Source organism: Manis javanica, chromosome 10, assembly GCF_040802235.1.
Source record: "Manis javanica isolate MJ-LG chromosome 10, MJ_LKY, whole genome shotgun sequence".
Classification (NCBI taxonomy): Eukaryota; Metazoa; Chordata; class Mammalia; order Pholidota; family Manidae; genus Manis; species Manis javanica.
In genome coordinates this window covers 114,191,508-114,208,156 of record NC_133165.1, presented here as the reverse complement: position 1 = coordinate 114,208,156, position 16,649 = coordinate 114,191,508, and the positions used below count along the sequence as shown (strand labels likewise).

The 16,649-nt window shown below is 42.0% G+C and overlaps 1 protein-coding gene across 1 annotated transcript in view; it reads left to right on the top strand.

The window, feature by feature from the left end:
- The window catches only part of EFCAB6 (EF-hand calcium binding domain 6), a 213,706-nt gene that overhangs the window by 19,026 nt on the left and 178,031 nt on the right, over positions 1-16,649 (top strand). Inside the window, 2 exon segments of the mRNA XM_073213995.1 lie at positions 4,662-4,873; positions 12,736-12,828. Of these exon segments, the coding sequence (XP_073070096.1) occupies positions 4,662-4,873; positions 12,736-12,828 (305 nt within the window).

Below are 16,649 nucleotides of genomic sequence, written 5' to 3'. Positions count from 1 at the left end.
TTTGAGCTCTAAGCACTGGGAAATTCCGGGGCTCTCTGCTTCCTGGTCCAGATGCCAGTTTTGGAGCATCTCTGGGGAGCTCTCGTAGTCCTCCAGCCCAGACCCTCGCTTTCTGAACCTTGGGAGGTGTCTCGCCCTGCTGCCCTGCCTCCATTCTGCAGTGGGCCACTGAGGCACAATCAGTGAGGCCCATATGCTTCAGGGGCCCTTGCTTCCATTCCTCCACCCGTGCTCAGCCTGACCCTGGCTGAAGCCCATGTGAGCCTCGGGGCACATTATGCAGCTCTGGGCCTCGCCCCAGATTTGGTGTGCTACTGACATACCCACATGAAGGCCCAAGGGGACAGTTGCAGATCTGCTCTGTGACTAACGTCCCTGGGGTGCGAATCCATCGCACCAGTGCACACGTGGCCACTAAACCACGGGTGGTTCTTTCCTTACCCCTGTCTTGAATGAATTTGCTTCTCTTCCCATTGCTTTGCAAGGATGAAAGGAGTCGCTGGCCTTTGTCCCTGAGGAGTGGAAGTGGCTTGTCCTTTCTGGAATTTAGTTTCTTTGCGTCCTCAGTTCTCTGCTGGGTTTAAACACCATGTAATTCTAAGCTTTATCCTACTTGTTCTCTTTGTTAGACTGAGAGTTACAGTCTGTTGTGACTTTCTGTGTCCTAAACGGATGTAGAAAATGTTGTCACATTGCCCTCCAGAAAGATTATGTCAGTCTGTACACCCACTAGCAGGTTCTTCAAGTTTGACTTTCATTTTACATCTCAGAAGTTGCGTTAGGCATGTGAAATTAAAAAAGTATTCCCTCAAGCAATTAAAAATGGTTTCAAATCAATATTTTCTGATACTTTTAAATTAGAATTATTGATTGCAAAGATAGGGCTTCTTGGAAAGCCACTAAAAATATACATGAAAAATCTGAAAAAGAGATTTCAAGATGGAGACGTAAATTAAGAAGAGGGGTCCCTCGATGACACTGGGAGCAGGAAGAGGAATTCCAGACTGGGTAGACTGGGGGGAAATGGTTCAGTAACTGGTGTTGAACTGTGCAGTTCCTCCGTGTGAATCAGCCGCTCCTGGGATTCCAGGCCACAGTCAGAAATGGACAGGGAAGCATCGAGCGACCCCTGCGCATTTGGACATGCTTGGAAGTCTCACGGGAGATTTAAGTCCTTTCTTCTCCCTCAGGGCTCTGTGCCCAATTCTCTACTCCCTGTCCACTCATCCAAGGTGAGCTTCTGCTTCCAGGCCCCTAGGTCCCATCTGTAACCAAAACGGTAGCTCATTCTGGCTAAACTCCCGATCATATCTCCAGTTACTTCCCTGAACTTTCTGCTTGGACTTCATCTAATTGGCATTTCAAACATGAGCCGGCAAACAGAGCCCTTGACTCCCAGTGTCCTCCCTCTCAGTAAGAGGCACCTCACGTCCAACACCTGGGAATTATCCACGACTTCTTTTTTTCTTCCTATCCCATGCTGAGTCCATCTATCAGCAACACCTTGTCTGCTCTGTATCTTGATTACATCTCTAATTTGTCTATTATTTTTTCCATATCCAGGGCTACCACCTGGTCCAAGTCACAATCACCTCTTTTTAGACTCTAAGAATTGCCTCCTCTCTGCTCTTTTCCTCGTTTCTTGCTCCCCTGTGATTTACTCTCAGCCTTGCAGCCAGAAACCAACATATGTTACGGAAGAGCCTTCCCTTGGTCTGGACTATCCCAGACCTTCCCATTGCAGTTGGGGAAAACCCAGCCCTGGTGCAGGCCCCGCAGTGTCACCCACCCCGATCTCAGCAGGTGCTGCCCTCTGCCTCGCCTGGCACAGGTGCGCTCTGCACACACTGGCCTTTGCTCTCCCGAGCACTCCCACCTCCTTCCTGCTCAGGCGCTCTTTGCCTGTTGCTATTTTCCCTGGTTAGGACATTCTTACTCCAGCGTCTTGGCTGCCTGGCTCATTTCATCCATCCTGCTCAGTTCATCACACTTCCTAGAGGACTGCCTGCCCGATGGCTCCCCGCTGCTCTCCCCCTCGCTCCATCTAACCGTCTTTGCGACACTTGCCACTGTCTGCCTTACATCATCACTTACTTGGCTGTTCCTCATCTGTCTGCTCCCCTCCAGGTCCTAAATGTCCCAGAGCAGATCTTACCTGTTTTGTTTACTGCATGGTTCTCAGTGCCCCAAGCAGTGGCTGAAATAGGTGATCAGTAAATATTTTTTGAATGAATTCCACTTCCTTATAAGTCAGTGTTCCATAGACTCCCTTCTTTTCCTGCTTGGTGTGCTTTGCCCATGGCTTCCGCAAGGCCATTTCCCACACTGCGTCTCCAGCCCCACCCTGTCTGATCTCCAGATTTATGTAGTCAATCTTCAAATGGACATTCCCACTTAGATACCCCAGATGGAACCGATTACTCTCCCACAAACTTTTCTTCTGTTTTAGTTATCTATTGCCATGTGCACACTTCCCCAGAGTCTTGAAATTTAGCAATAATATTAATTTGCCCACAGATCAGCAATTTGGGCAGGTCCCAGGGGCAGCTTGTCTCTGCCCCATGCAGTTCAGCAGGGGAGCGGCAAAGGCAGGGAGCGGCGATGTCGGGCGCTGGAAGCCTGTGAAGGGTGGTGGCTCCCTCAGGTGCCAGCAGTCAGTGGCGGCTGGTGACTGGAACCCCATCTGGGGCTGTCGGCCAGAACACCTGCATGGGGCCTCTCCACGTGGCTTCCTCACAGCCTGCTGATGGGTGTGAGCGTCTTAGAAGGACTAGGCAGAAGCTGTAATGCCTTTTGTGATGTCATCTGGAAATCACATATTGTCAATTCTGCCGTAGTTACAGGCCCATTCAGCTCACCCAGCACACCTTGCCTATCAAATCAGAAGGTTCTGTAGACTCTACTAGTCTATTTTAACATGTCTTTTATTCAGCCCTGTGTTCACTCCATGACCATCGCATCAGCATAGACCTGCACTAGTACTTGCCCGGGCAGCTGTGATTACCCAGTGTGTCCCCAGCCCGTCACGCTTCCCCTTCTTGTCCCTCCTCTGCGTGATTCCAGAGAGAGGTTTATGAATGAAAATTGGGTACGTGACCAATTCCACCACCCCACGGCGGCATCCCACGGCCACAGCCCAAGGCCAGAGGACAGGGCCGCCATCAGCTGGCTCGTGCTGGTTCTGCAGGCTCACCTTCTGGCCGACGCCCCCTCTGCATGTCCCGTCCTCCTTGGCCCAGCCAGCTGTCCACCCCAGCACCTCCACGGCCCGCCCCTCACTCTTGGGAGCACCGAGTTCCAGGGGAAGTGTCACCTCTTCCCTCTCAGCAGCTTCTCCTGAGAACTTCATCCTGTCATGCCGAACCAGCCACCCTCTTTTCTGGGTCTCCATGTGTCCTGGTTATGGAGGCTTCTCCATCATGCAGGCTGTGGGCATCCCCAGCACCCAGCATGGACCCCTGAGCCTCGGTGACGACCAGGGCCGCCTTGGGGAGGAATAAGGGGCCTCAGGACCTGCTAACCTGCCATATGTCTCAGTTAGGACATGTGGCAGGGCTCCACAGACTGTGGGGGCACTCACGTTTTCTGCTGCACCACCTCAAACAGAAGACAGCTCAGTCATCCTGCAGGGTTGCGGGAATCCCCTAGCACCTCCGGGGTGACTCACGTTGGAGCTGTGACATCCTATCCTGTCCTTTGAATTTATCATCTGGCCCAGGTCACCCCAAGACTAAATCCACACTGTCCTCGCATGGGAGAGATTCAATAGCTTGATAAGCAATTCTCAATTGGTGGGAAGCAGCCAAAGTCATCCTTCCCTCACTCCCTCCTGTGAGTAAAGTTCATCAAAGATGAGGCAATGTTAAGGACACTCAGAATTTACTGTGTAAGCAGAGCTACTACATAAGCTATGGCCACCAACTTTGTAGATAAATAGATTTACCAAACTACCATTCTTCTTAGTCCCCTCATTCCCTGGTCGGTTATAAAATATCAGAATGCAATAATCCATTTTATGATACTGATTGGTGCCATGAGGTGATTTGTAGGACTGTGTTTCGGTGTTTCTGTAGCTGTTTTTGTTCTAGATGGAGGCCAGGGAGGCCTGCGGTGTGTCGGCTCTCTTGGGGCGATGCAGGTGCGCTGGGTGGGAGCCCTCCGCAGGGATGCTGCTGCGTCTCCCGGGAGGCACGAGCCCTGGGGGCTGAGAGCGCTCCAGGCCTTCCTGCCTTGGTGTCCAGCTGATTCTCACCTCTGCCTTGTCTTTGCCAGGGAAATGATGTAGATTTGAGAATCACATTTCTCAAAAACTGGCAAGGGGATGAAAAGTGAATATGATATTTTAAATATTTGTTTAAGTGATATTAATTCTCACTAACTTTATTCAAATATCCATCTTTTTCACTAGTAATGATGCAGATTCTTTATAAGGAAGATCATCTTTGCCTTATTTTTTCTTTCTAATGTTAATACTGTTATTTTAGACTGACCAGATTTCAGAGATGAAGAAATGACTGTAGACTTGCCATGGCAGGTCAGGTAATAGTTAGAGGTGCAAACCCAGGTATAGCAGAAGAAATACTGTTTCAGGAGTTCACAGTGAAATGGCTTTTAGTGTCTTAGCTTAAAGCATGTTTAATAAATAACTCTCTCTTTTATAGCTACAGCTGTTGCAAATCCAATACTGTCCTTCCTGGATGTCAAATGCATTTTATTTCAAAAAATTACAGAAAAAGGAGATGAGCTGAAAAGAGTCTTTCAGCTGCTTGATACCAGTCACAGCCTGACGGTGTCACAGAGTGAACCGAGAAGAATTGTCACAACGTTCCTGCCGCCTCTCATGAGAGAACAGTTTCAAGATGTACTGGCTCAGGTACGGTGCATATAACAGCTTGGAATACCCCACTGATGGAAAAGGTGAAGTGGGTCACAGGAGCATGCAACCTGTTCTGACCCGCCCCCCTCTGTGTCTTGAATGAGCACTTAAAGTTCTGTTTACTTTTCACAATTCACCTCAGTACATTTCAGCAGAGTTGGGATGGCCACTATGCACTTGGGTCAGGTTTTGCTTGCAGCACTGTCTCAGCCATTTTCTTTCTTTTTTTTTTAAGGCTTTCCATATAAAAAGTATTAGTCAAGTTAGATTTTGGAGTTGAGTATTTCAGCATTTGTTTTGCAGCAAATAGTTTTGCACACCTATGAAATGCAGGGCCCACTGCAGAGCCATAGACAGCAGCCTGCCCTTTGGGGGATCCCAGTCCAGGGAGAGATCACTGCAGGCGTTGAGAGTGTGGGATTCAGAGTCGGGAGAATGATCCAGAGATGAGGGTGGTCTCCAGGAAGGCTTTTGGGAGAAGGGGTGTTTAGTTGAGTTTTGGCTGAGGAGTGGGCATTAGCCAGAAGTGGGGAAGTATGTGATAGGAGAGGGAACAGCCTCTGTGAAAGCTTCCATGTGGCATCAGCATGGCGTGTGTAATTCAGGGAGCTGGGGAGAGTCATTCATCCCTGAAGTGAGAGGGTATGTGTCCGGGTGTGGGCCTAGAGGCCAGTCCTGACAAGTACAATCTAGGAGTAGGACCTTAGTCTTGGGAGCTGCAGGGAGCCAGTAAGGGGTCTGCAGCAGGGGGCCGTGCAGTTCCTTGGGGCGAATGTGGTGGACTGCGGGCCCTTGGGTCCTCCTCCTCCCCACCCTGGTGAAAATTTGGCGTGGTCTGTGCCCTCAGGGCCCTTAAAAAAGGGAATATACAATATAGGAGGAGTTGAACTCTCGTAAAATAAATCCATGGAGATCGATATAGTAAAACAAGAGTGGAAAAGCTGGGTGGGAGTGTCAGTAGTGCAGTTCCTACTCGATAGCCCGATAACACACACACACACACACACACACACACACAAATATGTCTTTTTACTCTGTATTAGTTCTTAATCCAAATCTGGTGTCATCCACTTCATTGTATCTAAAAGTCTCTTCCCTCCTAGAATTTGTTACTATCCTAACCCAACCTATTTGCTTACTTTTACTACAGGGGAGTTGCGTGCTAGGAACACAGCAGCGCAATGGATTGGAGACATTTCTAGTCTTATAACCGCAGGGACTGGCCCTTCTCCCTTCTTCTGATTTATTTTCTTTACCGTTGGCAGCGCCCTTTCTTCTTGAGCAGACCACGACACAGTTCCAATGTGTTCTCTCCCCTTTAATTTTTTCTTTTGCTGAATCTGGAGTTTTCAGCCGTTATTTCTTCATTATTTTTCTACTCATCCTCTCCTCTCTCAGATATTTTGGCTTTGTCCCACAGGCTCCTGAGGCTCTGTTCATTTTTTTTCTTTTATTTTGGTATCATTAATCTTCTGTTCATTTTAAAAAATATTTTTTCCTTTCTGTTTTTCAGATTAGATACTATCTATTGATCTATCTTCAAGTTAACTGGCTCTTTCTTAGCATCTCCATCCTACTGTTAAGCCCATCCAGTGAACTTTTAATATTAGACATTGTATTTTTCAGTTCTAGAATCTCCATTGGTTCTTTTTTATAATGTCTGTTTACCTGCTTAGATTTCCTGGTTTTTTCTTCAGTTATGAGCATATTTCTCTTAATTCATTAAATGTAGTTAAAATAGCTGTTTTAAAGTCTTTGAATGATAATTCTATATCTGGGGCATCTCAGGGTTGGCCTGTATTGTTTTCCTTTGAGAAAGGTCACATTTCTCCAGTTCTTTGTATTTAAGTATTTTGGATAAAACCCCTAACAGTTCTCTCCAATAGAAATATAATGTGATACAAAAATAATATAGTTATATAGTACATTCTTTAAATTTTTCTAATAGCCATATTAGAAACATTAAAAAGAAATAGGTGGAATTAATTTTAATAATATTTTTATTTAACCAGTATACCCAAAATATTATCATTTCAACGTGTAATCACTGTTAAAAATTTACGATAAGATATTTTACGTTCTTTTTTGTGTACTAAGTCTTCAAATCCTGGTGTATACTTTACACTTGCAGCCGACCTCAATTCTGACACTAAATTTCCATTGGAAATATTTAATCTGTATTTAGATTTCATAAAACTTATAATTAAAATACTAGATTCACCTATCCAGTTGTTCCAAACATACTTAAGAGTTTGCCAATAATTGAATTAATTTAAAAATTTTAATTAATCAACATTAAGTAAAAAATCTAGTTCATCAGTTGCCCTAACCACATTTTAAGTGCTCAATAGCCTCATGTGGCTACAGCTGTTTTTTAGGCAGTGTAGTGCTGAGCACTGTGGGGGCTGTGCTGTAGAGATCCTGGATTTTGTCTTATTCCTCTGGGGACTGTCCATCCTTCTGCTTTGGCAGGCAATTAGCTTGCAACTTTGTCTCACCTACAATGCATAGTCACTTATACCTCAGTTCAGCTCTTCGGTCTTCAGGTAGGTCTCTTAGTGTCCGATGTGCGATGTGCACATAAATGGTTCAGGAGTCAGCTGGAAACTCGGACAGAGCTTGTACATAGAAAGTGGGTCTCCCCCGTCTCCGTCCTGTTTGAGAGTCCCCTCACATTTTTGGTGGATGAGGTCGCTCTGAGTTCTTCATGCTGGTTCTTCAGGACGGAAAGACAGTGGATTTTCTCTGGGGGCGTTAAGCCTTCTGTGTGGGGACCTGACCGTGGCCTGCTCTTAGGCCCAAAGGCATTAAGGACAGGAAGCTCCCTCCAGACTTGTCCCTTCTTCTAATTTTGACTTCCTCCCAAATCTGCCTGCTTTCATTGACTCTTCAGTGTCTTTGCATAGTTATGTTTTCACTTTTGACCAGAATTTATAGTTGTTTTCTGTGGGAGTTTGGTCTGTTTTGACCTTTCTCTGCTGCAACTTCTTCTGCTTCATCATTTTTTAAAAAGCAATCAGGAAGTTAGAGAAAAGTTAGAAGTACAGTGCAGAGAACAATTTTTTCCTAAACCATTTGGGAGTAAGTTGACTCCGTCATGCCAAATATATCAGGGTATAATTTCCTTTAAACAAGGACACTGTTCTTTATAACCACAATCCAACTGTCCAAATAAGGCCATTGACATCGACTCATCACTACCATCCCAGCCCCAAGATCCAGCCAGGTTTGGCCAGTCATCGCCGGCATGTCCCGTAGGATCCAGGTCAGAACCACGCAGTGCATCTGGTTGTCCATCATCTCCCTGTTCAGTCTTCCCTTGGCTTCGTGACCTTACGCTTTGAAGATGGCAGCATCCCCACTCTGAGTCTGTCTGGTGTTTCCTTATGACCAGATTCAGACTTCGTCTTTGCTAGGAATATCACAGAAATGCTGTGCTCTTCTCAGTGCATTTTATTAGGTTGCGTGTGATTTCTGTTTCTCCCATCACCGCTGCTGCTCACTTTGACCACTTACGGTAGGATCTGTCTGTGAGGCTTTTCCTGGCTTGGTAAAGTACTCTATCCGTTTTGTAATTAGTGAGCATTTTATGGAGAAGCTTTGGGGCTATGTAAATATTCCATTCTTCACCAAATTTTCAATTTATTCTTTTATTATTTGTATATTTTCAGGGAACTTGAGATTTCCTATTATTAAGTGGATTATGATCTGTTACTTTCACTATTTATTTTGATTTTTAATTTGTCCCTAATTTTTCTGGTAGGAACCCCTTCAAGCTGGTTTCTGGGTCCTCTTGACGTGTCTCCATCATTCTTTGAGCACTTCCTGGCTTTCTGATATAAGAGATTCCAAACTCATCTGCCCTTTACTTACTGCAGTCCTGGAATTATCCATTTCTCCCAGGAACTCGGCTTCCCCTTAATAGAAAAGATATTCAGAATCCGATCTGGCCAGTAAGTCTGCTCGTCACCCCTGGATGTCACTGCTCCAGGCCCTGTCCGTGGGAGAGCTCTAGGGGATCCATTCCCCCTCATATATACTTGCATTTACACTCCCGTTTACTTCTATACCAATTTCTCTGTATATTGAAACCCTGAGTTCACAGCCATACCTCAGTTCTAATCCAACACCTCAGGTTCTTTCTCCTTTGCTTGCTTTGAATGTTAGTAACTACATTTTCAGACAGTGGGAAACTCGGCTTCTGTTTTTCTCAGTATATTCACTTACTTGATGAATCTCCTGGTATAACTCATCCCCCACCTCCAGCACTCCCCTCTATGTGGGTCTCCTCTTCACCCCTCTGGGCTCATGTCCTGTTCTGGACCACCAGGCCCCCCACACTGAGGACACCATTGTTCTCTGCCACATCTAATGACTCTAGAACTGAGTGGCCAGGGAAGAAGGGAGCAGAAAAGAAAGACGAAGAGCTTTTCTCTCCTTTTTTTTTAGTGAAAAGTATTTTCCATTTATTCACTTGCAAAATTTCACAAATAGTGCCTATTAATTCCTTCACATGCCAGTCTTAATGTATCTACATTTTTAATATAGCTTTATTTAAGATATAAAATTCACCCTTAAAATATTTACGAGTTAGTGGTTTTTAATACATTCACAGAGTTGTGCAACCATCACGACTAATTCCAGAACATTTTCATCACCCCAAAAAGAAACTGTATTCAGCAGTAGTTGCTCCCCATATCTAGTTCCTCTAGCCACTTTCTGTCACATTAATTCACTTTCTGTCACATTAGATTTTCCTCTTCTGGACATATCATATAAATGGAATGATATAATACACAGCCTTTTTCTGTCGTCTGGCTTCTTTCATGTAGCATGATAGTTCTCAAGGTTCATCCATGTCATATGAATCAGTCCTTCATTCCTCTTTATGGCTGAATCATAGTCCATTATATGGAGATACCACCTTATGTTTGTCATCAGTTGATGGCTCTTTGGGTTGTTCCCAGTTTTTGGCTTTTGTGAACAATGCTGCTGTGAACATCCATGTGTAAGTTTTGTGTGGCCATATACTTTCACTCCTCTTGGGCACCTACCTCGGAGTGGAATTGCTGTGTTACATGGTATTGTTCCCTTACTTTTAAAGAACATTTGTTCTTGCAAACATTGCATCAGTTTCCTCAGAAGCTTGATTGTAACTGGTACTTCATAGCAAATGGAGGGTTAAAGTATTATTTCCTGCTAATATCTCCCCATATTCATGATCTAATGTTAATTTAAAATTTTTGACAAACTTCCCAAGCTAATCAGCTATGCAGAAAGAGGAAAAGTACAGAAAGTGTGCAATGTGTATCTGTTTTTAAAAGCTACATCTGTTTTTAAAAGACATCCCTGAGAACTGTTGAACTTCACAGACTTTAAAAAAACAGTTTCTGGTAGTCTCTTAAGTAATGGGCATGTTTTCCTAGAACCTTGAGCTCCCGTGACTCATGTGTAAACCAAGAGGCTGGAGTATGGTGCATTTTCCGGAGGCCAAGTTCATTGGGCAGGAGGGGCAGGGCTTCTCCTCGCAGTCCCTGGAGTTGACAGTGGGCAACTATTCCAGATCCATTCATGTGGTGATGCAGCCTTTCTTTTCCAATATTTAATGTAACTCTAACTGGAAGGATATAAAACTGGTAAAATATTTCAAAGGACTTTTACCCTCAAAACTAGAAAAGAGTTTTTCAGTCATAGTGAATTTCCTTTAGTTTTAATTTTATTTTAAGAACCATGTCAAGAATGTTTGGATGTCAGGGTGTTTTGATGATTCATCAGGGCAAGAATGATAAGGAGGCATTCATTCCTTGTGCCTCAGTTTCTGAATATTAATATAAAATTTTAAAAAAGTTGAATTGGTAACTAGATTCCGGAGAAGGGAAACACAGTTCTCTTCTGGCCCCAGTTGTTATGCCAGTTTGGGGGCAGAGAAGTCTCTGAAGATACTATCAACATGATGGAAATTGATTTAAAAACTATCCCCCCCACCCCCCCACCCCCCAGTCCCAGCCTGAGATTTTGCTTTCAGCGATCTGTCTGCAGATGGTTATGATTCCTCAGTAGCTTTGCTAGAGTCACAAATACTGAAAAGGCAAGTTCTTAGCAGAGCCTCTCTGTCAGACAGATTCTTTGGCTGCTTAAGGGACTTCACTTCGGAGGTTAGATACAAAAATATATGTGCCATGTTAGAATTTTTGTTGGACTATAAATAGCAGTATGAAATGTGACAAAAGCTTCAGTACATTGATGGGCTTTCTTTTTTCTTACAGGCAGAGTGGTTAGTCTAATGCAGTGAACTGGGCTCAGGAGTCACAGACATGTCTGGCATTAATGGCATTGCCATGCAGGGAGGTCACATCTCTGTCAAATGTAGGAAATGACCATGCCTCAGAAGCTGTTTTTCAGACTAGATGCATTGACTCAAGTAAAACACTGAGAGTAGTGTCTATGCCCACATACAGAGGATGAGCTTTGTAAATGTAAGTTCCTTCCCCCCTCATTAACTCACCATCACCAAAACCAGGAGGGCATCCAGACTTCGGACTACACATTTAATCAATTCTGGCCCTTCTTCTGTAAGATTAGGAGAACTTTGAAGTGGCTGCCCAAAATGATATCTACTAAAAAATGCCCTATCAGAAATAGAAGTCATGGGTGTCCTTTGCAGGGAAAGGCTTCGTAAAGCACCCTCACCCCGCTCTGTGAGCCAGTCTCCCTCTGCTCTGATTTCCTAGTTACACAAGTTTTAAATAGTAAAGAGAAGTGTGTCCTTTAGGGAAGACTGAGATGACCATGCTGGGCTTTGAGTTTGGAATTACAAGGGCTGAACAGATACCAAACCTGAGTGTGCAGACTTGGGGGAGCCATTTAGCTGTATGAGAAATTGTACTTTGTATATTTGCATGAAGCTTAATAAATATATTTCTATTCATTATATATTTATTGTAATTTTAGTTTCATGATCCTTTTTTGGGGAAAATAATTATTTTCACTTTTTAAAATACTTGACTTTATTTAGAAGTAATTTTAAACCTCCAGAAAACTTATAAGAATAAGAACAGTACAAATAGTATCTATATGGTGCAAATAATGCCCTTATCCCTTTACCCAGATTCACCACTTGTGAACATTTAACCTCATTTGCTTCTCTCATGATCTGACATTATCTAAGTGTGTATGCAAACAACATATATGATATACACAATGTATACATGCTATTTCTTTCTGAACCATTTGAGAGAAAGTTATATTATGAATATAGTATCAGTGTATGTTTCCTGAGAGTAGGAGCAATTCTTTTACATAATTACAGTATACTTATCAACTTCAGTAAATTAAATATTGAGATAGTACTTTTATTTAATCTGTAGTCTATATTGACCCACTTGACTCAATAATGTCCTCTATAGAGTTTTAAATTTAAACATAGCTTTTTCCACCTTAGTAGTATATGAATGTACAGAAAGTTCACATGATACTCAGAGGATAAAATTGTGCTGTGGCCTCAGCCTCTGCAGAAATATGTTATAAATATATTACATATATTTATATATATACAAAAATATATATTAGAATATGCTTATAATTTTATTCTACTTTTTAGATATACTAGATTTTAGATAATTTTATAGACAACTTGTTGACTTTTAGTTCAGCACAGACGAACATTCTGGCATTTATTCGGTTTGTACTTGGTTTGCTGAGGAATCTTGTCAGCTCAGACTCCTGCAGTGAGTAGCTGTGTTTGCTAGAATGGGTGTCCCGCCAGCAGCACCCTGCCTCACATCATGAAACTTACTGTGCTGTCCACTGCTTGGATCTGAATTCACTAATGGGCTGTCATTTTGCTTGTGTGAACGTAGATCCCTGTCACCAGCTCTGGTGCCATTCCGTACCTTGAATTCCTGTCCAGGTTTGGTGGTGTTGACTTAAATATAAATGTCATAAAGAGGTAAGTGTGATTTTTTGCTCACATGAAAATATGAAATTTGAAATGATAAGAGATAGGACATACTATGGTCATTAAAGCTAGTGATGTCAACAATATATGGAAGGCATATTGGTAGAGTTTGTCTGAATAGAATTTAATGGAGTTAATTCACAGAAACTTATTTAGAGGAGATTCTAATATCTATATAGGATATGTTTCAGAGTAAGAGAACTCGTACTGTATTAAAAATGCAAACACAGCAAATTAAAGCCAGGTTAACATATTTCATGTGCATTTTCTTTCAGATTGGGAAATACTGAATTAATTTTGAAGCAAAAATATTAAGATGCCAAATTTAAAGTTTGTTCTTTTTTATACATTTTTAATGTCTTTCATGGGAAAGTGGTTATGTTTTGGTAACTGGAAATGAAATATTAAAAACAAATTTTTGTACAAGCTCCTTCATATTTCATAGCTATTACATAAATGCAGAATTCATTTGCTTCATCTGCAAAATGAGTGTTAAAGTGTGAACTTTAATGTCTATCAGCTGTAAAGTTCTTTGATTTTAACGTATGATTTAGGAAATATTAGTAAAAAAAATCTGACTCATTTATCTGCCTCTAAATGAATAAGCCCCATTTTCTCAGAAATTGTGTTAACAATAAGAGTTAAATATGATCATGAAATATTAGCAAATTTGTATTATAGATCGCATGATTGAATCCATCATGGATACAGCTTAGGTGTAAGGATTAATGCAGCAGTGAGGGGAGAAGCAGGTGTTGCTCAATGGGTATTGTTTTGTTTATAAGATGGAAAAGTTCTAGAGATCTGTTGCACAACAATGTGACTATACTTAAGGTTACTGAATTGTACTCTTAAAAATGGTTAAGATGCTACATTTGATGTCACGTGTTTTTACCACCATTAAAAAAAAAAAGAATTAGTGTAGCAGCTCCAACAAGACTGACAAAATAGCATCCCCTCCCTGCCTCAGCGCTTCTCTGTGCTCAGTGAGTGGTGGACTAAGATAATTCCAGGCTCCTTCAAAAGAATGACTGTTTTGTAAACTGCACATTCATGCTCTTGACCCAAAACCATCCCCACTTATGGGATAAGCTTGTTGGATGGACAGTAACCTAACTGAATATTCTTTCTAAAACTAAACAATTCTTTTTTTTTAAATTGTGAAACCTCAGTCTTATGTTTAGTGAAAAAGATTATAAGTGATTTCCTTAAACATAAAAGGCTAAATATTTAAACCAAATTTGAAAGATTTATGATTTACTCATGAAGGTGAATTCCTTTTATTGTTGTAGACAATGTATTTAGTGAATAGAGACTTTTCTTTCTATTAATATGGTAGGCTACATCCATGAACAACATTTCCACTGGAAATCAAGATGCTGAATAATGGTAAAATATATACATACATTTTAATACATTAGTGAGCTCGAAAGGAACCAGTCCTCAGAGGCCAAACAGGAAATGGAAGTTGGGGTCTAGAGAGGGAGCAGTCTGTAAAGGCACCTTTGTGCTGAGAGTATCGGCCAACTCCTGGTGAGGCTGTGCTTTGACTTGCTTGCCTAGTTGGAGTTAAGGGAACAGGAGAAAAAGCCTAAGGGGTCTGTGCAAGTGGAGGAACTGAGCAGAAGACCAGTACATACAAAGGCGGCACAGCTGAACCTGCTTGTAAGGATAAATTACAGATGCACACCTGCAATCCCCGAAGGGCACAATAAGGAGACCTCCCTGCTTCAACACTGGCATTGGGTGAACCGGGGAAAAGTTGTAATATACAAGTCAATATTTATGCAAGTCTGTGCCTGAAAGCATGGTGCCCACATGGTCTTAAGAGTCTCAGACTAGGCATTTACTTCAAACTGGTCCTGGACTGTGGGTGTGCCCTCCTGTAGAGGAATACATCTTTGACCTAGACCTTAAGGAATTGCCACAGATGAAATGCCAAGTTACATTAGACTGCACACAAAAATATTGAAAACGTATGAAGAGACAAAGAATGAGAACTTTAAACCAACAGAAATAATATCCAGTGGAATCAGATCTCTAAACACTTGAAATATAACTACCAGATTCCAAATCTAAAACTAGTGTTTTAATATTTTAAAGAAATGAAAGAATGGAGTCAATTTATGAACACAAAACAAGAGGCAATAAAACTAAAGATACAAAGAAGTATAAAATGGAACTTCTGGTTCTGAAAGCTGCAATAATTATAGACATAAAATTCACTGGGTAGGTGAAAATAGTGGATTAAACATAGCTGAAAAGAGCATTGGTGGAGTGGAAAATAGATCTGAAGAAAACCGTCACAGAAGACAAGGAGATACAACACACGGAGGACAGGTACAAGAGATGTGGGAGAGAGAAGTAGAAAGCCTAATATAGTTCTTGCTGGATTTCCAGATACAGAAGAGGAAGAACAGGGCAGAGATGATATTTGAAAAGGTTAACAGCTAAGAATCTCAAGCCAGATAAAAAGAAACGCCTACTTAAACATACCATAGCGAAACCGCAGACCATCAAAGTCAAAGAGAAAATATTAAAGGCTGTGAGAAGAATCACTGAATTGGTTTCAGAGGAGTGACAGACTGATGCTGATGCCCAGCACTGCCGGTGAAGGGCACGAGGCTCTGGAAAAATCCCTTCAGTGTGCAGTAATACTAGTCATCCATATTTGTACAAGTAGGACCTTTTTCTCTGGGAATCCCTGGGACCCTCTCCTCTTCTTGCCATAGTATATGCTTATCCATTGTTACGAGATATTTGTTTCTTTGTTTTGTTTTTGGTATCATTAATATACAATCACATGAGCAACATTGTGGTTACTAGATTCCCCCCATTCTCAAGTCCCCACCACATAACCCATTACAGTCACTGTCCATCAGCATGTAAGATGCTAGTGACTCTATAACATCTTACTATGCTGATGGACAGTTACCAGAGTATTTGGAAAATAGAGAAGCATCTGGTACATTTACCTACAGCATCCAGGGTTACCTTTCAACTGGATACTTCCTTTCTTTCCTCATAGTGCAAAGGGTGCCTCTTGCTGTCAGTATGAAAGGAACATTGTGATTGGAGAAGGGCAGATGGGGGGGGGCTTCTTGTGTTTGGCTTTAATCCTTGACTTTGGTAATTATAAATAGGCACTTGCCTTATTTATAATTAAACTATGCATATCATTTAATATACTGTTCTGCATTCACAATAGCAATTTCAGACTCAATGAATTTAATAAACAGACAAAATGAAGAAGTAAGTGAACTTGAAGATTGGTGAGAAAAAATTAGAATACAGGGCAGAGACATAGAAGACTTAATTGGACTTCTTTAAGAGAGTAATGAGAGATGGGATGGAGTTAAGATCCAAAGAAACAATGGCTAAGGTTTTTCCAGAACTGATGAAAGATACTATCCTGCTAAATCAAGAAGCCAAAGAAATTCCAAGCAGGACAAAACTGGGGGATGGAGGCAGAACCCCACAGACCAAGAGGTCTTAAAAAGCAGACAAAGGGCAACATTTAGACAAAAGTGACTTCTGAATAGTAATGATGGAAGCCAGGTGAGAGTGGATTAATAACTGGGATGTACTGAAAGAAAATTGCTACCATCCTAGAATTGTATATCTAAATAAAATATCATTCAATATTGAAATAAAGACATTCTAAAACAAAAATGGATTTGACTCTAACAGACCCAGCACAAGAAATACCAAGGATGTACTTTAAGGTAGAAAGAAGGAAAATGATTTCGGATGAAAAGTCTGAGATGATGCGAGAAGGCATGAGGAGCAAAGATGGCCGCAAATATGTGGCGAAAT